The 27,515-nt window shown below is 36.3% G+C and overlaps 1 protein-coding gene across 14 annotated transcripts in view; it reads right to left on the minus strand.

The window, feature by feature from the left end:
• Positions 1-27,515, minus strand: part of Chl1 (cell adhesion molecule L1 like) — a 207,511-nt gene that overhangs the window by 86,575 nt on the left and 93,421 nt on the right. For all 14 annotated transcript variants that reach the window (XM_075983320.1, XM_075983328.1, XM_075983325.1 and 11 more), the window contains one exon: positions 904-1,079. In XM_075983320.1, coding sequence (XP_075839435.1) covers positions 904-991 — 88 coding nt within the window. In that variant the 5' untranslated portion in view covers positions 992-1,079. The remainder of the gene's footprint in view (positions 1-903; positions 1,080-27,515) is intronic.

The following is a 27,515-nucleotide window of genomic DNA, read 5'->3' on the forward strand; positions in this document are numbered from 1 at the left end:
CCTTTATAAACCATTACATGAAGTGTGCTTACAGTTGCATTAATTTCAAACTATTAATAATATAATTTGTTGAAAATGATGGATGATGACTACTAACCTTTTGCATGCAATTACCAAGATATTATAAATATATTCATAAGCTCACTGACAGATGACTTAAAACAATTCACACTCTATAATACACTAAATTGGAAGGCAGTATTAGGTAATACAATTTTGAACTCTAATATGACCTTTTGTTATTTTCATAAATCATTATTTCCATTTTTAAGTCAAAATAGTTTTGGGGAAGATTATGAGGCTTCTGGGCTGGAGAAATATTTTAGCAATTAAGAGCCTGCAGTGCTCTTGTAAAGGACCCAAGTTCATTTCCTAGCTCCAGTATCAGACAAGTTCCCCAGCTCTAGGAGGATCTGATGCCCTCCTTTGGCCTCCAAAGACACACTCACTCACATGCACATACCCACAGCTAAACACACAAATAAGTAATTGAAAACAAATAAAATCTTTTTCTTAAAAAAATGAGGCTTATTTGATTCTTTTTTGTTATAGCTTTGATAATGTTAGTAATTTCTAAATCAAAATTCTCCTTAGAATAAGATATAAACTAAGTATGTAAAAGAAAAGGCTTTTTGTAATATTCCAGGTCATTCTAGACAGAGGACAAACCATCACTTTTCTGTCAGTTGTATTTTTTATAACAGACCAAGGTTACACAAAAAGCAAAACAACTAAGGTGAAAAGTTATGAGAGCGACTAAAGATCATAACCCAAACCTGAAAATTATAGCCGTGACTATTAAAAACAGTTAAGAAATTAAATAGAAAATTAAAAAACAATTTAAAATTGAACATGTGTTCAATTAAAAAAAATCATAGCAGGAATTGAACACTGTGCTTTTACCTGAGAGTGGTATTTCAGCTCTTGACAACTTTAACAGGAGGAAAATTAGACTCAGGATCAGTCCTCTTCCATGTAACAGCATCTCCATCACTCTTCAGAAAGGAGGCAACACACAAAGACTGAAAAACTTAATGATCTAGTACTTCCCAATCCAGAGCAAGGAAAACGTGCAAAACCTGGAAAAGTCAGGATATCAATCAGTTAATCTACTTTAAAATGTGAACACAGCAAAAACAAACACATTACCTAATTAACAAATTAACAAGCCAATGAACTTATTATCTAACAATACTGCAAAACATGAGCTATTCTTTATATTTAAAACAAGAGCTATTTGTGCAATATATGATATGTTGTAAACCATGAACCAATCCAGTGAGTACTATTTGTAAATCAGAGTAAGATTTATAATGAAAGCTGTTTCCCATGCTGTAATGATTGGTAGCTATGAGAATAATTTCATTAATCTTACTCAAAAAGTAGTAAATTCACACTCAATTCTTCATATTAATATTAAAGATCATAAAGACAAATCTTGGTCTCTCCTGGTAAAGTACATTTTCTTATTTGCTTTTCTTTCTTTTTTTTTTTTTCCTTTTTCTTACTTTGACTTTTTGAGACAGGGTTTCTCTGTATAACTTCCCTGGCTCTCCTGGAACTCACTTTATAGACCAGGCTGTCTTTGAACTCACTGAGATCCACTTGCCTCTGCCTCCTCCTAAGTGCTGGGGTTAAAGGCCTACCATGGCCCAGATACATTTTCATATTCAAAATTTTGCAACGTAAGATGGTATTTCTAGTAAGACAGATGAAAAATGTAAGGAAATAATGGAGGGGCATGGAATCAGCCAGTAAGACACTAATCATGCAAACATAAGGGCCTGAGTTCGAATCTCAAGAAGCAAAGGAAAAAGACGGGTGTGGCTGGGACCAGCTATAAAACCAGCGCCAGGAATACAGAGACCATAGGTTCCTGGGGCTCAATGACAAACTAGTCAAAGAGATTAGTTAGCTATAGGTTCTATGAGAATCCGTGCCCCCAAAATAACATTAGCAAGACTGGGTATGCCCAAGTGGTTTGAGAAAATGGAAACTCATTATACTATGAGATGTTGTAGGAAACTCTCAAAGCATTTAAAAGGAAGAGAGTGATCAGATAGACATCCAGTGTTGACCCTTGACCTCCATATGAGCACATACACAGTCACTCATGGGCATGCACAAATATCCACATCCACTTATGCACATACACGTGTGCACCCGTGTACACACACACACACACACACACACACAGAAAGACAATATATTTTAAGTAAAATTTATAAATATGCCATTGTTTCAAGCAGAAGAAAAGTCATCAGTTGATTCCCACTTGAAAACAAAATAATGATTAAAATTTTGACTTTCCTTCCTGCTATTGCTTCATTTTTCTCCCTGAAACATTAGGGTAGCACCTTTATATTATTCATAATATATTTCTCTGACAGTAACACAATACTTTGCTCCAGAATGTGATTTTTTTCATGAAAACAATTTTCATATTCCTAAAAAAAATCAATTACTTTACTTGTTCACTACAGAATCAGATACATCACTGCATTTAAATTACTTCCAAATATGTTAGCTTTTAAGTTTCACTTCTAATTGCAACTCAAGAAATTCTAGGAGCTTAGCAGCCAGTTAGCTCAATGATAGGTCCTGGAACTCAATCACCAGCTCTGCAAAACCAAAAGAAAGAAAACAACAGTAAAGAATGTGGTCTAACTTTCTTTGTCTACTGCTAAGAGAAAAATACTCTGAAAACCTAAGGGATGAAAGGTTTATTTTAACTCAGATTTCATGGTATAGTCTAGCAAAATAGAGAAATCAAGGCAGCAAGCAAATGAAGAAAGAGCCTGGTCACATGGCTTTTAAACCTAGAAAGTGACAGGGATGCATGCTTGTCACTGTTCTGTTCCCTTTTGCTACATACATAGTTTAAAATCCTAGCCAAGAATTGGTGCCACTCACAATAGATGGGCTTTCTCACCTCAATTTAACACAATCAAGATAGTGCCCAAGAAGTGTAACTATAGGCCTATCTCCTAGAGCATTCTAGATTCTGTCAAACTGACAATCAACACTAGACGTCACATGTGTCTTTCCTATAAATATAAGAGTGGGTCACATTTAAAGGACAAAACAAACAAAAAACAAATGCTATTTTTTATGATTTGGGGAATATTCACTAACAACAACTCCTTTTGTATTTTGACTTTGAGAAATTCTAGACTGATAATGAAGGATAAGGTTCCCTTCTCCTACAGACCCCTCAGAATATACTAATTGGGAAAAACATTTTATTTTTTATTTTGTGCATTATTTTACTTTATCTGGTCTTAATTGTCTGTCACCAAAATGGGAATTTAAAAGCCAAAGTTATCTTTGCTTGCTTAAAAATATTTACAATTATGACAACTTATAGAAATAATTGAATCTATTTTCAGACCCATCACTGTGATGACTGACAGCTCATTTTCTTTCTGAAATAACTTATTCTAATCAACAAAGAAAAATGAATAAAACCATTGCCTTTAATTAGAAAAACATCTGAGTTCTACACATTAGCATAAAGCTGCAAGACGTTCCATCTACTTTAAAAATTGAATGTGCAAATAAAATATTAACATCTTCCCTTTGAATTTTCCTTTTTCCTCCCTCCTAAACAATAGACAATAATCATTTGAATTTACTACCTATAGTGACTCTTATATTATTTAACATTTTATCACATTAATGTTTAATACTTATAGCTTCAATGGTATCTCACATGTGTGTTTAATGAATTGATATCTATTTGTAAGGAGTAAAGATTTCAAAACCATGATGATGATAAGAGGCCACATTTCCAGTTTAGTATCTAATATATCATCAGAACCAGAACTAAGGACAGTCAAGTAAATCAGAACTGGCTCATTTATTGATTCTCCTGATCTAGACTAATGAATTAAATGGTCTCTAATTGCTGTAGTAGAGTAGCTCATAAAAGTGTGTTGCTCAGGAGCATCCATCGGACTTGGAAGTTTAATGGTCTTTGCCTTCAGGATCAACCAAGACATTCTATCCCATAAAAGGGCTTGGGAGAGTTATAGTAGCAGTCCCTGTACTTTGAAGGCAGAGGCTGGAGAATCAAAGGTCAACTTGATATACATAGTAAGGACCAGGCAAGTCAAGGCTATATAGACAGTATCACAAAACAAACAGAAATGACACATAATAAAACTACATGCTTAGATATAAGTCAAATTCCAGAATATAGATTGTTCTCATCGTCTATAGGAATTGTCCTCCAGTTATCTGCAATCTGTGTGCTCATCAGGTATGACATTAAAATCTTAAAAGGTAAAATGGGAGAGCATTCTTTTTTTTATATAATTACAAAGGCAATCTATTAGACTTACTTACACACTACACACTGGGTTGTCCAACAATGACTAGAGAATCTGAGACCCTTTTAAGCAAGATTTAAATTCTAAAGTCAGAAGCCCCAAATAGCTCCCAGACTGAGGAAGAAAGTCAACCTTATTTCATTGTCAGAAACATAAAGGGCACATCATTAAGTAATTCTATTTTGAAACAGAAAACAGCAATAAAATTATAATCCTATTTATCTTTTTAAGAAGAATTTGAATTTAATGACTCATGCCAGAGCTCCAATTATTGGAGCACAGGGTAGATCTGACACATAAGACGAATGTAAATATACAGAGGTATTTTGAGATACAGTTACAAAGAGACAATTTCTAATAACTTAGTTTTATGACATTAACTATAATGCAAGACAAATAAACTCACTTTCATGAATCTCAAAATTGCATAAAACTCTGGTATTAGTTTAGCACATTACTGGAAATAGAAAATTTTATTTCTGAATTTTTACATAACAGAATATAAGAAAACAGACACATATATGTCATATCAAACATTTGATCCTTCCAATTGACTAAGCTTGTCTGGAGGCACTAGTTGTATGGGAATTAAACACAGGTTAGTATAAAGGGATTATTTTAGAGAATGACAAGCAGACTTGCCCAAATGTTACTTTCAATGTATCAATGACAAGGAGACATCATAGCTGCATCTGGTCATTTTGCTTTGTGTGTAGTGCTACAGACCAAACCTAGTGTCTCTTACATGCCAGACTAGTGCACTACAACTGACCTATACCCACAGTTCCCTTTGACACATTCAGAAATTCCAAGGCAACACATCTAGCAGCAATTTGCTGTCTTAACTTGAATTAATCTTATGCCTTTAGAAAAGAAAAGAAAATCAGCCTTTGCTGATTCCATTTTGTCTCCTAAGAAAATGCCAGACTACTGAGAGTTGGTGAGCAGCCTGGATAACAAACCAGATCATAGAAAAGTGATCACTGGTGATCTTGTCTACTTCCAATTTCCAGGAGGATAACTATATGTTTTTCTTTGGGTTCACCTTATTATTAAGCTTCTCTAGGATCACGAACTATAGGCTCAATGTCCTTTGTTTATGGCTAGAATTGACTAATGAGTGAGTACATACCATATTCATCTTTTTAGGTCTAGGTTATCTCACTCAGTAAAGTGTTTTCTATTTCCATTCATTTGCATGCAAAACTCAAGATGTCATTGTTTTTACCACTGAGTAGAACTCTAATGTGTATATGTGCCACACCTTCTTTATCCATTCGTAGATCGCCAGGCAAAAGTTTGGAGCACGGGGGTGGGGGTGGGGTGAGGGGAAGGGGAGATGGCTAGAAAGAAGGGAGAAGGGGAGGATTGGGGAGAGCTTGGGGGAATGGGATGATTAAGATAGAGGAAAGGCAGATATGAGAGCAGAGAAGAAGATAATTAAGGGAGCCATTTTAGGGTTGGCAAAAGATTTGGCTCTAGAGGGGTTCCCAGGTGTCCAAGGGGATGCCCTCAGCTAGGTCCTTGGGCAGCAGAGGAGAGGGAGCCTGAACTGGCCTTGTCCCATAGCCACATTGATGAATATCTTGCATATCACCATAGAACCTTCATCTGGCGATGGATGGAGATAGAGACAGAGACCCACATTGGAGCACTGGACTGAGCCTCAAAGGTCCAGATGAAGAACAGAAGGAGGGAGAACATGAGCAAGGAAGTCAGGACCGCGAGGGGTGCGTCCACCCACGGAAATGGTGGGAGTGATCTAATGGAAGCTCACCAAGGCCAGCTGGACTGCGACCGAAGGAGCATGTGATCAAACCGGACTCTCTAAATGTGGCTGACAATGAGGGCTGACTGAGAAGCCGATGATAATGGCACTGGGTTTTGATTCTACTGCATGTACTGGCTTTTTCGGAACCTAGTCTGTTTGGAGAGGGGAGGTCCTTGGACTTTCCACAGGGCAGAGTACCCTGACTTCTCTTAGGACTGGAAAGGGAAGGATGGAGGTGGGGGGAATATAAGGGAAATGGGAGGAGGGGAGGAGGTGGAAATTTTTAATAAATAAATAAATAAAGTGATCACTGTGCATATGCTATCTTTCAATATGCTGCTCAGGAAAACACATTTGGCCTCTCTCTTATGCACTTCATGCCAGTAAGTTTAATAGTTTCTAGATGATATCAGGGAGGTTCTGAAGGGTCAGGTGGGACAATGTATAATTAGTACAGAATAAACCCTAACAGTGCTGGTAGTGGTGGCCACTGTGCTCCTGGTGGGGATAGGATTAGTCTCTATTAATTTCTAATAATACTACTCTTGATTTAAGATTATGGCTAGTTTATAGGCTTTTCTTAGATTTACAGAGTCGTTTATATCCCACCTTCAAACATGAAAATATATTTTCCAAAATGTTAGTGGCATAATGACATCAAGGAATTAAAATTTTCTAGAAAAAAAGTAAAGGAAGTGATAGATTGCAAACATCTCCATTATATATTGTTGTGCTCATACACCTTCAGTATATCTTGGTATCCTGGTATGTCACTTTCTTACTGTAGGGACATTTCAGGCCTCTGGCTCACTGGATGACATCTGAGTCTAAGCCTCGCGAAGCCTTGCAGAGCTTCCCTCTGACAGCCTTCTGCATGTATCATGGGAACAAGCCTGGGCTACCCGCTTAAAGACTGCAGATACTCCATATCTCTGTTGTAATCCTAACCAACACCCAGACACCCTGAAAAAGGAAAGCCATCCATGAAATGCCAGGTCAAAATCACAGGACAACTGAACAGATAGTTGAGAAACAGCCCTGACATTATCAGTTATGGCTAGCAGAGGACAGTAGATTCCCTCCCCCGCCCCCCAAAAATCAAAAAGCTGTGGAATAATAGCATACTATTCTTGCAGACAGATCAATTGGTTTTAGGCTGAGTTGCCATATAACAATAGCTATTATATGTTATCCAGATGGAAAGGTCAAAAGAATTGGTACAATATTGATAAGTGCTAAAGCCGTGAAGTGTATATTACTTTGTTCCTTTTAAGGTATGTATTAATGCTTCTGTAAGTCATTTTTACTGCTTCTGAGTTTAGATAATAATAGTCATTTCCCGAGATTCATTCATTCCTCTCATATCCAAAATCAGCATAAAATATTTCAGCTGTAATAGTAATAGTAAGATGTAATAGTAAATAGTAGTTCAATATTCTTAGATATAAGGCAGACAAATGTGCACTTCTGAAGGCCCAGGGGCATTTATTTAAAGCAAAACAAAGCAAACAAAACCCCCAAACCAGAAAGACAGTCTTGTTGTAGCTGGAATGCAATCCACCTCTTTTTTTATTTGTTTGGACATCAAGGTACACATTCACTATCTTTTATGCAACTAGTAAATACTCGAAGTCAATGCACTTTTTATTTGTTTAAGATGTTGGAAAGCCACAGAGTAAATGAAAATCTAAGTCTAATTCATATTAAATAGTTAAATCCTGACATTTTTATGAATACACTCCGGATACATTTTCATCTTCATTCTGTATTTTGCTCATTAATTCACCAATGTTTTTTTTTTATTGGAGACTGTTTTAAATTATATAACAAAATATAAACAGGCAAAGATGAATAAAAGAGTAAAGAATTCTCACTTAGCATAAATGCACAAGCATTTTATCCTTATAAACTGAACATTAAAAAAGTATTTCTTAATTAGTTCAAAGATTCTGACTGCAGTTGATGTACTCTGAATAACCGCCATTCCCTAATAATTATTGTTTTTCTTCACTTAACAATAATGGTGTCATGTTTACTAAGAACCCTCGACCTGAGGGTTCTCTAATGTTCCTCATGAATTGTAAATACACTCCTTTTCCGCTTAGAAAATAAAGACTATTGAAATTTGTATGCTGGAATTTAAAGGACAAGAAGTTCTTCTTCATCTTGAAGAGGAGAGGAGTCTGAACATGGGAAAGAATAAGCAGCAACCTTAGAAAGGCAGCTAAGCACATTTTCCTCAGTGATCCTTTATTTGCAACCCTGGCGTCTTCTATTCGCAATTATTCACAGACCTATTCAGGTCACATTTCTAAAGAGAAAGAGGAATAAGGCATATCCAAAGCGGGAGGGAGAAAAGCAACTATTATGATCACTCTTTGAAAAGGAGATGTGTAGCTACTGCTAAAAGGACTAGAGCAAAAAGAATAAACGCCAATGACACTCTATTTGTCCTTTCACAGATGTGGAATATACACAACCAAAAAAAAAAGTGACATTCCTTTCCACCAAGAACAGCACCAAGCTGTCACAGCCACCATGAATTCCAGAGACTGAAAATAACTTTGTATATTCTAAATCATTAAATATTTTTCTATTCAGGATGCTTGAAATGCAACAGCATATTTTTAAGAAAGCCAGCAGGAACAGGCATAATATGACATTGGTGTCCAAATAAAGAACACAATGGGTTTGTATACTAGAATGAGCCACTGTTATAACTTGGAATTATATTCCTCCCTGCACATGAAGAAGGCTTGAAAATCACTGAACTGAAATCCAGCAAAGTGCCTTAGACAAAACCATTTGACACTTTCATGATGGAGGGGAAGTCACCTTCACTCCCCTCTGACCTCAAATGCGCCTTTATGAAATTCCTTTTTATGCAATTGTCAGTCTGCAGTAAAAGATTCCCCTGATTTGAAATCAGGTCATAGTTGGGGTAGGAGGTTCAGCAATTTCCATAAGCCTGGCGTATGACTGGAATTGTTCAACACCTTGAAAGTGAGGAAGGATAAACACACGGAAAATTAAAAGCCTTTCGTTCAATCACCTACTTGGCTCAGATCATGAATCAATTTACACATGCCATAAACAGAGTAATCCTGAAATAACTGCTAATGGTTTTTCACTCTGAAAACAAAGGAAATACTGTACACTATAGCCGTCTCCATTTAGACTGTGTTTCATGTCACTAAAGTGACAAGACAAAAGAATTGCTTAAAGTGTTAATTCATCCTTCCTCTGGAGGTGGCATATTTTCACACAGTGGATCAAAGAAATGTAGGTTCTACAACAAACCAATTGATCTTATGGAAAAAAATATCAGTTTTGGTTAATAATTATGTGAGCTCTATTGATATCTTTTCTTTAAGAAGCAAAATACTGTGGTTGGGCATTGATAGGCATACCTCTAAATATAATATATAAAAATAAATACTAGTTTCCCTCTTTGTTAGTCTATACATTCAACAAATAATATCCTGTAAATCTGCCTGATTGCTTTATATTTGATGGGGTATCAGAAAGAAAATACCCAAAACCCAAGTCATACAGTGATGGGAAATATTATTTTACTTTCTAATGTGAAAGTTTTATCCTGAGTGTTTTTCAGAAAATATTTCATGCAGCATTAATAATCATTTGCAGACTATTTTAATAGGTATACAAAACTGTAGAGAACTTAAGTGTACATGTAGCAAATGTTTTCATATGTATAAATCTAGGTAAATTCTCATATGTCCTAGCTAAAACATTTTGTTAGCTTCACCTCTATCAGATTCCGGATGGATTTCATCCCATAGCAGAGTACACTTTACAAAAGGATAACTCCACTGGTGTTCTCCAGTCCTGTCCTGTCCTACTGCATCACAATCAAGTCAGCATCTCTCCTCCAGGTGATATTTGCTTTATGCTTGGACCATTTTACTGCCCATTATGACTACAGAGTCCTACTGTTGCTGACAGGCAGCAAGGATTTTGAGAAGTTTATAGTGTGTAGCACCTGCAAAGTGATCACATACGTGTGAGACCCCCCCTGGTGCTCTAATTTTCTCAGTTAAAGAGCTGTGTAGTAAATAATGATGCTGTGTTACTCTACTGAGGAAATCAGCATTTTGGAAGACATTGGGGGATTCCTGTAAAACTCAAATCTGACTACACAATCTAGACTTAGATTCACAAAAGGAGTTTGAAAACATCAACCCACACAAAGCCCTGCATGCACAGGTTTACAGCAGCTTTATGCATAAAACCTGTCAAGGCTTGGAAGCAACTGGCATGACAGTCAGTCAGTAGGTGTTCTAGGTTCTTTTATGTTACTGTCATGAATTCCACAAGAAGAACTTGTTGAGGAAAGTGATTATTTAGCTTACAAGTCCTAATCACAGTTGTTCACTAAGGCAAATCAGGGCAGGAATAATGGCAGAAACTAGACAAAAGCCACTTTTCCATATCACCCCAGACTACCAGCCCAAACTTGGCATCATCCACAGTAGAATGTCCCACATCAATAATCAACCGAGAAAATGTCCACAGAACTGCCTACAGACCAATCCGATTGAAGCAGTTTTTTGATAAAAATATAACCAGTTTTATTAAATAACAGGTAAACACAAACACACTGTGGTAACCCAGTGTTTAGAATACCAGTGCTAAAAAGAAATAAGTGATCAAGCTATGAAAAAAATCAAAATATGAAAAAAACCTAGAGTACACTTTGTTAAGTGAAAGACACCAGTGGGGGATGTCAATGAACTACACATTTAAAATTGTGTGGTTGTGGTACCCTGGAAGACAGTGAAGACATCACTGACTCCCAGAGACTAGGAGCTAAGAAGGAAAAAGACAAGGGGCAGAGGAAATAATCTGTGTGAATTACACACAAGCTATTGTATATTAGGCAGGGTCACGAGGCGCACATCCCCATGTGTCTGTATATGGGGAACTATGATGTGGTGTGGGTTCTTCATTTGCAGCACGTGTATCACTAGCAGGGTTATTAATAAAGGGGATGCTGAGCATGTGTGTGGCCCAAGAAATCCTTACACCTTCTGCTCAATTTTGTTGTGAATTTAAGACATTCTAAAGTGAAATTTATTTTAAAACCTCTGCAATGTATAGGAAAAAATAATCGCAACAATTACACCAGATTTCTAACACATCACATGTAAGTCAACTTCAGGAGATTCTTAAAGAAAGGATCCTTATAACCTCCCTCGCAGGCTTCTATATCCAGGATCATACCAAAAAAAAAAAAAAAAACCACAGAAGACTACATCACCTATTAACACATAGCTCTTGATTCCCATCTGGCAATTCAAAAACTGTTCATCTCTAATAACTTTTTAATCTTCTCATTATCTAGCCTCTCTACTTCTTCCCTATTTTATTTTTCCTTCTCTCCTTATTTTTAACTTTGCTCAGTATCTTGCAAAGGAATTAAAAATAATAGTGTAACATGAAATGGAAGTTGTCCTGAAAAATGATAGAAAGCCAAACACAAACAAGAAAATTGAAAAAAAGATGATAAATTATGTACAATGATTGGTGTAACTAAATATAGTAATAGCGAAGTGATTAGAAAAATACACTCACATGATGAACAGTTTTAATGTTTTTCCATTTTTCTGTATTAATCAAATATTTGTAGTGTTTACATTGTATTCATAAAGTGTAAATTTACATGAAAATGTAACTCAGAGAATTCTGGCCTATATGTAAGTTCCTGAATCAATTCCCAACACTACAAAATGATAAAAATGACTTAACTAAATAAGATATTAATGATATATTTACATATAATTATTTCACACATTTATAAAAAATAACAAAAAACAAATATTTTCTGAGGCTGGTGCCATATTCTATCCATCATTATTGTGACTGCTATAGTGTGACATTCTATAGATCTTTCAGGAAAAAATGAATAAATTTAATATATATCACACAAAAATACAATCCACATATAGAACATCAATTAAATTTTAAACATTTTTCTGCATTCACACAAAGATAACAAAATTAAATTCTAAAATACCTGTAAAAGTAAATATGGTTTTAAATGTTTAAAACATTGAGCTGCATACTGCTAGGTTTGGAGAAATAGTTTTATAAAGACTGGCAGAAATAGAATTTTCAATGAATCTCATTAATTTTATCAGTATCTAGTTAAGGTCAACTATATTCATAGGATTTAGTGGTTTTGACAAGTGCCAAGAAATTCGAAGTATGAAGTTTTCTTAGATTTGCTTCTGAATACTGGAATATAGTTGTAATACTTAGATGGATGGTATTGCATTTTAATCTACTTCAAAAGTGGGATAGTGTGAAATGTGAAAGAAGTTAAAACTTAGATTTATCTCTAATCAATATGGGACAATCAGCAATCGTATTTCGTTTAGATAGTTAATTTATTTTCAAAAGTATTGGGAGGCATGTTAGTTATCATGAGTGTAGAAGTGGGTTTCAAAGTGGAATAAATTGTTTAATATATGTAGTACCATGAAAAAGACTATACAGACTGAAGACAATTTAGTTCTACTTCTAGTGGTACTTAGTCCTTCAATGAATTTTTGCCTTCTGACTCTTATTGGAAAGTATTTGATTAAAGCCATTCCCTAGTCTACCTCTAAGGAAGTGGTTTGCAAGGCTCTGACTCAATGCCTCCAATATTTAACAGCTGGTGGTCACTGCACTACAGGATGTAGTGGGATAGGCACGTGTATCCCAAAATAAAGATGTGCATACAGGCATATAGGCACATATGCATATATGGTATTTAATAGAAGTTTCATTGCATGGAAAACTTTAAGATTTCACACACAAAACTGGGTGGACAGTTGATAAGACAGATTACCAGTGTTCTTTTCCTCTAAGACATAGAAAAGGATAATTCTTGAAAAAAAGAACTTAACTTGAAAAATAAATAAGTCATAGTAAGTCAGTATGCACACATGAAAAAAAATCATCATGGGCTGTGAACTATCTGTGTGAAAGAAGTAGAATCAAAAACAAAACTTACAAATCTGTATAAGCTATATTCCATTGCCCTAGTTACTTTGCGGTGAAGAGTCACCACGCGAATTGCAACTTATAGATGAAAGAATTTATTAAGGTTTAGAATTTCAAATAGTGAGTGAATGACTATCATGGCATAGAACATTCAGTAGGCAGGCAGGCATGGAGCTAGAGCAGTAGCAGAGAGCTTAGTCTGATCTACAGTATCAGATATAAGTGTGTGTGCGTGTGTGTACATGTGCATGTGGGGGGGAGGGTAAAGAGAGAGAGAAAGAGATCTTTAATTGGGAATGGAGAAATGATATGGACTTTTTTTTGATATGGACTTTTGAAACATCAAAATGATGCACCTCTTCCAACACAGCCCATATTTATTAATCCCTCTCAAACCTTCCCAAAGAATTTCGCCAACTGTAGACCAAACATTCAAATATATGAGCCTATGGGAATCATTTTTATTCAAACCATCATAGTCATTAATCTTAACCTAAGTCCATTCACAGATTTGTAACACAAGAATTCCAAACTAGGTACTAGAGCATGACCCAAGAGGGTCACAACAATTATCAATTTCCAGAGAACATTAATTAACACAATGCAATATTAGTTGATTTGGATCAGCATTATAATAATATTACATGGCTGGACATTTCAAACTTCTGTCTTCCCAGATGTACGCTGTTTTATAACCAGTATGATGTTGCTTTCATCTTTGTTATGAATTCACACTTTTACCCCTTTCAAAGCAAAATTATCCAGAGCAATCTATTGTTTTAAAACTCTGAAGGCTACAAGCCAAAAGGAAAACCTTTTTTTTTTGAAAAAAAAAAATTCCACCTTCTCCCAGCCTCCCATTTCTCTCCCCCTCTTCCCACTTCTCTCCCCCTCCCCCCACTCTTCTTCCTCACCCTCTCCAGTCCATAGAGCAGTCAGGGTTCCCTGCACAGTGGAAAGACCAAGGTCCTCCCCCCTCCATCCAGGTCTAGGAAGGTGAGCATCCAAACTGGCTAGGCTCCCACAAAGCCAGAACATGAAGTAGGATCAAAACCCAGTGCCATTGTCCTTGGCTTCTCTTCAGCCCTCGTTGTCTGCCATGTTCAGAGAGTCCAGTTTTATCCCATGCTTTTTCAGTCCCAGTCCAGCTGGCCTTAGTGAGTTCCCAATAGATCAGCCCCACTGTCTCAGTGGGTGGCTGCACCCCTCACGTTAAACTTATCTCCCACTATAAATTTTAGCTTATCAATTCAACAATCAAAATTGAATTTAAAAAGTAGCAAAGATAACCAAGTAGTCACTTGTTAAATGGCTACCAAGTATATGGAGAAAAAAAATTATATGTTGAAACCAGGAAAATGAAATAAGAGCCACATGAAGTATGTATGAAATATTTTCTTATACCAGTAAGTCTAGCTGTTATGCAAACAAACAAACAAACAAAAAAACTGGGTTAAGGATTTAGAGAAAAGAAACTCTTAAATGTTGCTTTAGGATCATAAATTAGTACAATTGCTAAAGGAAACAGTATGGACTTGTATCAAGAAATTAAAAATACAGCTATAACCAGTAACGAAGAAATTTGCCTCCCCAGTAATTTTCAAAGGCTATAAAATCAATAGGTGGAAATGATGCCTGCAGAAGCATAATGCAGCTCCGTTGGTAGACTGGACAAAGCTTGGGTTTGGGATACCAGAACCTCACAAACCAGGTGTGGTGTCACATACAAGTATTCAAAATGTGGACACAGGAGGATCAGAAATTCAAGACCACCTAGAGGTACCGACTACAAGGTAAAGGTCAGCTTGAGTTACATGAGACCAAAAAAAGAAATGAAGAAAAAGAAAATATACGTGTACTGTCGATCTCACGATAGTATTATTCACAAGAGACAAGATGTGGAACCAACCTAAATCACCATCAGACAAATGGGTAAAGAAAATGTGGTATGCTTTCACAATGGGGCACTACTCAGCAGCAAACATTTTTTTTAAATGCCATCACAAAGCAGGCACAGAAAAAAAATTGCATGGTTTTATTTTAAAACTTATGGATCAAAATCTGTTCCCCAAGTCATATCTGGCCACCCATCCTCATAAAGCCAATTAAAAGAGCCAAAGTAAATGCGGAAAACAGAACAAGGGGGTTTACTCAGTGTGGTTGCATTGGAAAGACTGACAAATGTCCAGTAAATCCCCCAACTCCGGTGCCTGAAGGGAAATCAAAGTTTAAATAGAGGACCAAGGACATGTACATCTAAGCATATCTTGCTCGCTATTGACCCCTCATTTTCTGAGCTTTCATCTCATCCTTTAAGGTGACCTGATAAATTGGTAAAACTGTGTCAAGTCTCTTTCCAGAAGAGGTAAGTTCCCCCTCTGGCTGGTGTTTTTTCCTTCTTCCAGAATGAGTTTCCTGGGGAAATTCCCGTTTCTCTGGGTTCAATTATTATATCCATCTAATAGCTGATTGAGAGATACAAGTGCTTCTTCAGAATATCTTCAACTTTGTCAGACCTGTTACAATTGTACTCTTGTTGAAGTAAAACCAATCTGGTGCTAATCAAAGAGAAGAGAAGTGAGAGGAGTATGGATAGGTGCTTTTATGTGTAGAACAATGAAACAGCTTAAATGGAATGAATTCTAGTGTATTGTTATATCAAAGGGTGATTACAACCAACAGTCTTGTATTATATCCATAAAAATAACCAGAGAGGAAGATTCTGAATGTTTGCTTTGCAATGAGATAATAAATGAGACAGGTTTGAGATGATGGCTGGCTTAAATCAGTTGATGATTGTGCCACATAATCATTTACCAGCCTATCTATCACAAAATACTCCATAAGCATAAGTTAATTAAAATTTAAAAGTCATAATCTATAACTATATCCCTCTTGTCAATTCAAAACCTTCAGGAGAATCCTGGTAAATAAATCAACTCTGAGCAAATCGATTTAAGGCACATTAAATAAATAATAGCCATGCATAACTACATGTCAGAGGGGTTTAAATCAGATTTATTTATGGAAATCCATACAGAAGGTATAAATTTTTGTTTCAAATACTCTATTTTGTGTCTAAATGCTAAGATATGGTGTTTAGTAATTTTGGGTGTGTCATCCTATGAAAAGTAAGAGGTAGTCTGTCCCATTTAAGTCATCTGGAACAGGGTATAATTTTAAGGGAATTAGGAGAAATTTATAAAGATCTTATCACTTCCGTTGGCTCTTCTTCTGCTCAGTTGATGACATTAAAGCTGCAAAACGTGATCGATGATCCTGAGCTTTTGTCTGAGAAGAATTAATACAGAATCCTGGGCAAATGACCTGCATCCCCAAATACTCTATATCTTATGCTCTCTTCCCATGAATAAGAAATAAAAACAGGAAAGCAATATTAGCTCATGTACCACTTTAAACTCATCCCCTCTTTTTATTTTAGTGATAACACATACAACATTCTGGGATAGAACTATACAGTTTGTATAATTCTGTATGGCCAGTAATCACTGGCCTTTGATTCTAATAGTAACACTATTGATTTTTATCATATGACATTTTAATCTGGTTTATTTTATATTAAAAACAATATTACAAAAATAATGTCATAGAAAGTTATGAAACAAGAATGTGAAAGATTACACATATTTGTCCTTTCCATTTCTAACAGGACATGTGTAAGAAGTAAAAAACCCACTAATATTTGTTTAAATAATATACATACTATATGTAATGTATAGTGTATCTTATAGTAAATGATATATATCCGTGGTCTTTTATTAAGTGAGGAAACCCAGCTGTGGTAGATACAGAACTAGCAGGTAATGATTGAGGAGCTTTTCTTAGGAAATTTAGTTATTTCTTGCTCTAATTATTTAGAAAAATAATAATTGAGAAAACCTGTCAAGTAGATTAGCTTCATGGGTGTAATTTCTAAGGCAGAGGTCACTGAAGTATTGTGATGTCTCTCAAGTTTATCTACATTCGCCAACAATAATTCATTCAGTTCACCTTCTAGAACAAAAAGTGTTCAACCTTACTGTTGGAGGAATGTCCCTTTTATATTTGTGATTAGGAGGAGAATACCAGGGCCACTGAATATCCTCAAAGATTAGACAGTGTTCCAGAAATCTCTTGATGAGGCCTGCAGTGAATTAAAATAACATTTACCCAGATAATTTCAACCCTGAAATTGGGATCTTCCCCTTGAATGAAAAAATTCAAGTTATCATTCTTTACTACTAACATGCCATTAGCACTAATAAATTATACTACTAGAGAACTGATGTTTCCATCGAGCATTATGGTATGTCATGTAATTTAAAGTCAATGAAGCTAACACAGCCAAAAAAAAAAAGGCAATAAACTTTATACATAGAAAGGTTGGACGAAAGTATAATTTATTAAGATGTAATTGACAAGAGAAAGACTCTTAGTCACTTAAAGAGCAACTTCTGTGTGAATGGAGAGTTATAGACTAGAAGGTGTTTTCCATACAGATATTGCACAACAGTAGCAATTGCACCACAATAGAGCACCTTTCTGTTGAAGAAGACTGATTCTCACAACAAGAATTCTGTATTTGTCCTCACTTCCAACAAGACTGTGTTGAATTTCAGCAAATATGCACACAGTTGTAAAGAAGACTTCACTTTCACTGAAGTTTCATTTATTCAGCAGGGCCTAATCTTGTCCAAATGGGAACTGCTGACTCAGTCAAATCCATATTGAACTTGAGGGGCCGGGCTCTGGCAGTGAATTGCATTAAGCAGCAAAGAATGGTAGGCTTTTGTTTTTGTTCTTTTCCATTTCATTGATTTTTTTTCTTCATTGGGCCCAGAGCTATCTAGTTCTTTTTCCACAGATGTGTTACCTACCCGTTGCAGCACTAAGTGTCCCAAAAATGGGATCTGCATACTTTCTTCATCCATTCTTCCGTTGAAGGGCATCTAGGTTGTTTCCAGGTTCTGGCTATTACACGGAACAGAAATCTCAAGGTCCAAATCAGGAGCAGAATGAGACGGAGCACGAGCAAGGAACTCAGGACCACGAGGGGTGCACCCACACACCGAGACAATGGGGATGTTCTATCGGGAACTCACCAAGGCCAGCTGGCCTAGTCTGAAAAAGCATGGGATAAACCCGGACTAGCTGAACATAGCGGACAATGAGGAATACTGAGATCCCAAGAACAATCGCAGTGGGTTTTTTGATCCTACTGCACGTACTGGCTTTGTGGGAGCCTAGGCAGTTTGGATGCTCACCTTTGGAGACCTGGATAGAGGTGGGCAGTCCTTGGGCTTCCCACAGGTCAGGGAACCCTGATTGCTCTTCGAGCAGATGAGGGAGGGGGGCTTGATCGGGGGAGGGGGAGGGAAATGGGAAGCGGTTGCGGGGAGGAGGCAGAAATCCTTAATAAATAAATAAATTAAAAAATAAAAAAAAGAAAGAAAACTGCTAAAAAAAATGGGATCTGCAATCTACAGCAACGCCTGACAAAACTGTTAAGGAGAAGGCTTGGTGAAGGTCAGGTCTATTGCATTGCAGACCTCCATGAAGAGGGTGGATCCTATTTTTCTCTGATTCTTTAGCACTCCATTTCTCAGCTATTACCATCAAGATAAAGATCTGATTAAATAATCGTTTTAAAATAAGAACGGACAACAGCATCTCATTTCTCATAAGAACATGGATCAGAATATTTACTGTGTTAGGGAAGATTAGAGGACATGTCTACCACTCCCCTATTCCATATTTTGGAGCTCCAATTGCACATCATTTATTTCCCAGCTATTCCAAGCAATGCATTGTCATATGCCTTGTCCCACCATTTCTGTGACCTTTTGCCTGGATAACAACTCCTTATCCTTCAGGTCTCTTAGACTGTCTGTCAACTTCATGACACTTTCTGTATACAAAGAAGACTTGCCTTGTGAGAGCAATTGCCAGTAAGTGACATTGTAAGTGCCTTAATAACCACCCATCTTGCATCTTGCATCATGCACTCATGAGAGCAAGAACTTGTACGTGTCTGCCCATCACAATGTACTTGTCACCTAATGAATGGATGAACAGAGGGTGAGTATCCCTTACAGAAAAGTCATAAATATTGTAGAATTCAATGACTTTCAACTCTGACATAATATCACAAGTGGAAAATTCCATACCTGACCTCAACTGAACTTTTGTAAACTGTAAGTACATTAAAATAGCAAGAAAATTACCTACAAACTATGAGTAAATGATAGGAACATGAATTTTGTATTGAGAATGAGTATATGTTACGGTGTACATGATATTTCAAAATCAAGAAGATTTAAAGTCTGGAATGCTGCTTCCCTGCACATACACAGTATCCATGTGAAAAAAAATAAACAGAGTAACAATGAATCTTGAACAGCATCATGCCCTGTGTCCTTGTAAAGTCCTTGTTATTTAATACAGCTTCCTATGCAGACTCATAAACTTAACTAATCCCAAACCCATGTCTTTTGTTCTATCTTTCTATTAAATCAAATGAATTCCTATCTGCCTACCTGGTACACTACTCAGAAAAAAATAAAAACAAAAAACTTCAACAGTCAAGTGCTTTCAACTCAGAAGAGCCAAAGCTATATTAATTTATCGTCCTGTGTTGACTTCTAAGTCCATAACCTCACTCATTATCAACCCTAGTGACCTCAGAGCAACGTTCCAGTGCCCATTAAAGGACCAAAAAAGAAGGTATGCTCCCTACAGTATTGTGCTGAAATCCCCCAAACCACAAGCCACCATAAGCCTGTTATTTTATCCATTAATCATCTCTGGCATTTTGTTGTAGTAATGGAAAACTAACACACAAGCATCCATATGCTGACATACTATCACTTTACTGAGAATAGCACTGAGAACAGTGAATATTAACTGTGGAGATTCAGGTGGAAATAGGGCTCCATGTGGGAGTACATCAGCATAGTCAGAATTGACACCAAACATGGTCTCTTCACTCTAGCCCTGGACCTGACAGCTACACCAGACCCAAGCAGTTGGTCAGCAATTTGCAGTCTAATCCAGTTCTGTAATCACTAGCCCACTGATCTGGCCCAGATAGCATTCCTGTATCAGAGTAAAGAATTCACAATATTAAAATCAATTTGGCTTCCTGTTGTTAACCAAGAGTCTGTTTCTTCAGTCCCACAGAGATGAGGCAAAAAAACTGAGCTCACTTTGAAGTTAACAAAAGCTTAAGGTCAGATCATCTCCATGGGATACAAAGCAAACCCAGGCAGAAGTAGCAGCTAAATAGTATTTGAAGTGTTTGAGCGAGAATCACTTCTGTAGTACATAGTGTTCATTTATTATTCGACAGGGCTTTGTTCTGTCCACTGTGTTTGAAGCACTGTATGATTAGAAAACATAATATGTTCTTTCTCCCATTGATTAAAATAGCACTGTTCTTTGAGAATTGTTATTTTGTTTGCTCAGATCATACTGGAAGCCATTTTAAGCCAAGCAACCATTTTACCCATGATTCTCATTTTACCTGATGGCTCCTAATAATTCTAATCTATTTTAACTGCCTGGAAAGAGAGAATGCAAAGATAACAACAATAGTGGCACTTCCATTTTCTCTCATGCTAAATGTCACATTTCTTAACCCCTTATTTTCCCCTATATTTTTTTATCTGTTTTGCCTCTTATCTTTTCTCTTACTGTTTGTGTCTCTCCGTGTGCTTGCATGTGTGTGTGAGTGTGTGTGTGTGTGAACGTGCTCACACAGTTGGAGATAGAACAGGGGGATGTGGGCATGCTAGGTAAGCACTCTCCTCTGAGCTGCATCGCCGGTCCACTCCTCTCCCTTTAATAAATGACTCACTATTCCCTGACCAGGGATCTATGCTAGATTTTTATCTGTGTTATCCTCACAGGATAACAGGAACCCACCATATCATCTCTGCCTCTCACATTTCTTGCTCACTGTTCTTATACATATCCTCTTACACATAGCATACTATACATATCATCCTATTTCCCTATGTACCTTGCTGACATGATTACATGATCATATATTTATAAACATGATTACAAGTTATCTGTTCTCCAATTAGAACACTTACTTCCCCTTTATTGTTTCATTTATATACATAGGTACAAACATAACTACTTTATGTACTTTTTCTTTCATTCCCTTTCTCTCTTCTCTCTCTAACTTCCTCCTCCTTTTTCCCACCTACTTTAGTCCAGATGTGGGCTTATAAGCCCAATTGAGCATTCATTGTGTCTAACCTCTTTCAGAAACTGGTATGGGTTCAGTAGACAAGCCTGTTAACCACGTGGGTAATCACAGTTGATCTTTGAGAATTTCCAAAGTCTGTTTTTCTCTGTGGTCAGGAAATTATGAAATCCTGAGTCAGAAATTCCCAGTCACATGACTCTAACCCCATGGAGCAGTCAGTGAAAAGTCAGCTGCTGCACACACAGAGAGAAGCAAAGAAGCATGGGGTGGGGGAGGGAAGGGAAGGGAGAGTAAGAGAAGGAGAGAAGCATCATATTCTAACTGCATCTCTAAAGCTAGGACACCCACAGTTGGCACAACTGTAATACATGAAATGATAAGTCCCAGCTTTATTAAGTAAATTGACCAAGTTTTTTTTTACTTACAATCATTTTCCTAAATTTATAAAATACATTATTCTGACTATGTTTACTTAAGTACACATAAACCTATTCAGCTCTAAGATCAGAGGAAATATCAATTATATATATATATATATATACATATATATATTCATTAGGGGAACTCAGTTAAAACATTTGTTTGAATTACTTGCAAAGAATAAAACCTTATCTTTTTTGACTCCACCAGCTCTTTCTCAACACAACCTGCAACTTTCTAATGTGCTTTGTGTGGTAGTTTCTCTGGTGGTGATTTTGCTTTTGTTTAAGTAATACACTTTAATCGTTGTTTGTCTTCCTGGTCAAACCCATTAGTCAAAGGGCAAGCAATGTTTAAGCAGCTGCTCCTTCTATGCCTTTTGGGGCACTAGAAACTCTCATAGTTAAGTACTGTGTTGTCTCCAACTCCATGCTTAGCTTTTGTGGCATTGTGATTTTTCATGTAAGAAACACAGTTCTGTATAGACCTTCACCCTTTCATCATTTCTTTTTTAAGAACTTCCAGATCAGTTCCCTTCCCAAACCTTGCCAGATTTGAGGAATGTGTGTTGAAATGGGGCGGGGGGGGGGGAGGCAGGGGCTTAAACAGACACGAATGGTAGAAACATATTTATAGCCACAACAAGAAAAGGGAAAGGGAAGAAGAGGGATGGGAAAGGGAAAAAGAGGGGATAATAATCAATGGCTAATCTCTACAAAATATCATCATTTTGGTAAACATTTTTAAAGAATAATCTAAATGAACCTAAGAAATCAGGATATTGAAAGCATAGGTGCCAAATAAATATTCATTTATCAATAAAATAGAATAAAAAGTGGCATGTAATTCCTTGCTATGTAGGCATAAAGTTTTTTGCATGATGAATGACATGGAGGCTGTACTATGGTAGACCAGTTCTGCATGTCAAAATCATACACCATTCTGTGATTCAAAGGCATCAAAGTCACCAGTTATGTTGTCTACTGTTTCATTTTTGTCCACACGATACTGTTGCCAACACGTTGATTTTTTGTTGTTGTTATTTAGACAGAGAACGCTATGACTGGGGAGATGGTTCAGAGAATAAAGTGCTTACCATGCAAGCATGAGCCTTCTGATCCTCAGCACCATGCAAATGCCAGGTGCAAAGATGCATATTGATAGCCCAGCTCTGGGGAGACAGACATAAGGAGAATCCCTGGGCTTGTGGGACAGCCAGTCTAGCTTAACTGGTGTTACAGATTCAGTGAGAGATTCTATCTCAAGAAAATAAGGTAGAGAACAACAAGAGAAAACACTTTATGGACAACATCTGCGCGCGCGCACACACACACACACATTCATATACAGGAATATGTGCACAGGAAAACACCACACATAAGAAAAGAAACTAAAAATGACATTTGATACAAATTCTTGTCATCTAAGAAGGAAAGTCCATTTTGAAAATTTCTCCCTCAGACTGGTCTGTAGGCAATTATGTGGGTGTGTTTGATTAATTATTGATGTAGGAGGGAACAGGCCACTATCAGTGGTGCTACTTCTGGGAAGATGGTGCTGGATTGTGTTGAGAAATAAAAAATAAACTGTGAATCAAGCCAGTAACCAGCACTCTTCCATGCCCTCTGCTTCTATTCCTATGTCAAACTCCCTACTTTGAGGTCCTGTCCTGGTTTCCCTTCTTAAAAGACTGAAAAACGTAAAGTAAAATAAACCCTTTCCTCTTCAGGTTGTTTTTGGTCTTATTGCTTAGCACAGCAATAAGAACCAAACTAGTGTAAAATTCAACAAAAATGAAACATATTGGAGGGGAAATAAAATTCTCCATGTACTAACAATATAAAGTTTGCATCTGGATTATTCTTTAAGTACAGAATAGCCATTACTTGCATAGAATGTTCATTGTTTTAGATATTATAAGGAACTTAGAGATTGCCAAAATTATAGATGATGTGCATAGATTACATGTAAATGCTATGCCATTTAATATGAGTTTTATGTATCCAACAACTCCTGAAATGAATCTTGTATGGATAGTGAAAGAATGACTATATTTTAAAGATGATTTAGTGTATGTCTACCTTCCACAACCAGTAAAAAGAGTGAATAACAAAAAAGAAAAACAATTGAGAAATCTTATTGTGAGTAACTTTAGAATTATAGTCACAATGTAATAGAATAGTTTTTAAAGCACATAAAATTAAACACAGCCATCCCTCATATATCTATTGTAATTGGTTCTAAGACCTTAGTGCATTTCTTATGTAAATTTACATAATACATTCATATAGCCTTTGTGTTTCCTCTGTCTAAATACTATATGCATATAACTTCTCTATTTCCTCTATCTCAAGGTCTCTCTATATTAGTTATACACCCCAACACAATGTAAATACTATACAGATACTCGTTGTAGTCGATTCTCTCTAAGAAATGATGTAAAATAGTTTATACCAGATTTTTCACATCTATGGAATAATACCTTAGAAACCAACTTAAAGCAGAATGGAGTTATTTTTATTCAGAATAACAGCAGTCTCAATCCACCATCACAAAGAGGACACAATGGAAGCAAAGACAAAAGAAAAAGAGAATGCTTATACCATCTGGATTTCTCCCTTTTCATGTTTTATTACATTCCCTCTTTCTCCCCTATGGGATAGTGAAAACCACATCCTCTTTGGAAACATTTTCACAGACCTGTACAAGATCTCCTAGACACTGTACAATCAAACCAATGTAGAAACACTATCACAAGGAAATCACTTACAACAGGGAGCACCATAAAGGACACATGTGTATCTTTAAGTCCTAGTGTCTCAGAATCCATGTGTGGATTGTCTAACAGGGAAAGAAACATAAATGTAAGAGGGACTGGACAGAAACTAAACAAAGTAGCATTTATACAGCTGGCTCTTTGATTTTTGAGTACAAACTCCAATGTACTTTTGTTTCTTTTTTGCTTGCTATTATTTTCAGAAAAACAGAAAAGATTTCTATAGCCTTGAATTAAGCTATTCATCTTCCCACTAAGTCTATTTTCTTTATTAGTATATAACAACTTTATATATGTGCATAAAACCATTCATTATTTTATAAAACATTATTTATGGTATTAACTAACCATAAATACCATTATATCTATGCATATATCAAACAACAAATCAATAGACTTTTATTGGATTTTACTGCAAACCAATGAGTCAAGTTGATTAAAAATTATTGACAATAACTATTGAAACTTAACTTGTGAAGAACATCAATTCTCTCTCCAAATAGCATTTACCTCCCAGGGTAAGTGTAGTGAGTAAAATTTTCCAACAACGTGTAACATGCTAATTTCCACTATTGCCTTATAATCACGATTTCTGATAAAATAATCTTTGTTTAAAAAAATAATTATTTATTTTTAAAGAGATTTAAAGAATGCCTGCAGCAACCAACTCTCAATTTTCATAAATAAAAAGCATCCAAACAAATATATGGCAAAGCCAAGCAAAACTTTTTGATTAAATACAATCAGACAATCCAGACTGCTCCCTCTCCCCCCACCCATGTGCCTACAAAATAAAGCAGCATCCAAGCAACAGTCCCTGCTTTGCAGTAACAACATAGGGGATGCCAGTCCTGACTCAGAAGTGACTTTAATGGAAACGATGTATCTGCCACTTGGATATTTTTTAAAGGATTTAAAGCTCAGAGTCAGCATTTCTAAAGTGTCAATTTGTCAGTAGCACTTTTAAGATATCCAGAGCACGTGCACAGGCATAAAGCATGAGCCAGAAATAATAGACATTTTCTAACTCTTAGAAAAGTGCTAAATGAATCATTTCTGTCTTATCTTTTTTCGTGCTCAGCATTGGGGCCAAAATGATCATTTGGATTCAAGGATGAACTTAGTCCTGTCTCGGAAAGGCCATTTCCAAACTGGCAAAGGTTGCATTTATAGGATGAGCTGCAAGAGACAGTTTCCCAGCTGTGACACTGCTGGATCAGCCAAGTCAGCAGGATGGAAAGAAAAAAAAAACTAATGCAGAAAAAAATGCTCCAAAAAATGTCAGACTCTTGCAAGCCTCAGCCTCATTACATCTATAACAATTGGTTTGAAAAGCTACAGCCCAAACATTTCTCCATGGGGTACTACAAGTATGGGTCAGCTAAGATTTTTATTTAAAGAGGAAGAGAAAATGTGACCTTTATGGTGTTGTATTTGTAGAGTTAACACTGTGGCTCTAACTGAAAATAATAGTACTCAGGAATTTTATTACTTGTTTGCCCATAGTAAACTAATTATTTGATTTGAAGTTTAAGTCAATGGTTCCATAAATATTTTCAGCATGAAGCTAAATATAAATTTACAGAGATGAAGCAATATAGGAGAGGGGGCCCTATCTTGACTTGCCCCGTAGTGAGACTGATGAATACCTTAAATATCACCATAGAACCTTCATCCAGCAACTGATGGAAACAGAGGCAGAGACCCGCATTGGACCACTGAACTGAGCTCCCAAAGTCCGTTTGAGGAGTGGGAGGAATGAGAATATGAGCAAAGGGGTCAAGACCATGATGGGTTCACCCACTGAAACACTGTACCTGAGCTAATGGGAGCTCACCAACTCTAGCCAGACTGGGAATGAACAAGCATAGGACCAAATTACTCCTTCTGAATCTGGTTGACAGTTGCATGGCTGGGTTAGACTGAGGGGCCACTGGCAGTGGCACCAGGATTTATCCCTACTGCTTGTACTGGCTTTTTGGGAACCTTTTCTTTTTGGATGATATCTTGCTCAGCCTAGATATAGCAGGGAGGGCTTTGAACCTTTCCAAAGCAATGGGCCTTACCCTCTCTGAGGATTGGATGGGGATGAGGTGGGAGGGTATGTGGAGAGAATGGGAGTAGGGGAGGGAGTGGGAACTTGGATTGGTAAGTATAATGAAAAAAGGTTGTTTTCTTTTTTAAAAAAATAAGTAAAAAAAGGAAAAAATTTATTAGGATGAAATTTATTTCTACTGCTAAATGCTTGATCTACTCTGAGGAAAAAAATGATAAAATTAAATTTAAGATCCACATATGGAATGTTTGCAATTTATTTATGCAATTTTTTGTTATTAGATAATACATAGGTAAAATATATTTGTAATAGTAATAAAAGTACACATATCTGATATGTGCCACGTCATCTTGTGTATACAAGATTTATTCCCTGGTGATAAATACAAAATTCTTTTAATTTAATAATTATAAAATTAATAACTTCTTGTGTTCATCAAACTCTTCCTCATGCTCTTCTTGAATGAAAAGAATTGCTAATTTACTATTTATATCTAACTACACAGGCACATGAACACATATATACATTTATTTTCATATACATACCTCCATAGATACACAAATATGAATACACACACTCATTTTGTAACAATAAACTAATACATTAAGTCATATAGTGTCATTCATAATGTCAGTTACAGTACTGACAATAATTTAAAGCATCATCAGAATATTTTACATGTTTTTACAGCCATTATCACTTTCACAGCATCACATGTTTATTATAATTTCCTAAATCACCAAATGAGAGAAAAGTTCTCTTATTTCCTTGAGAAAGTCTTTAACCTAATGCCTAATGTAGGAACAGGTCAAAGGGGAAGAAGTAGAGAAAGATGAAGATATGACTCTTTCCTAAATTACACTAGTCAGGCATGACTAATTAGAATTTGTCACTCAATTAAGCAGGAGGAAGCCATGATATGAAAGGAAATTCAA

Source organism: Microtus pennsylvanicus, chromosome 8 (assembly GCF_037038515.1).
Source record: "Microtus pennsylvanicus isolate mMicPen1 chromosome 8, mMicPen1.hap1, whole genome shotgun sequence".
Lineage (NCBI taxonomy): Eukaryota > Metazoa > Chordata > Mammalia > Rodentia > Cricetidae > Microtus > Microtus pennsylvanicus.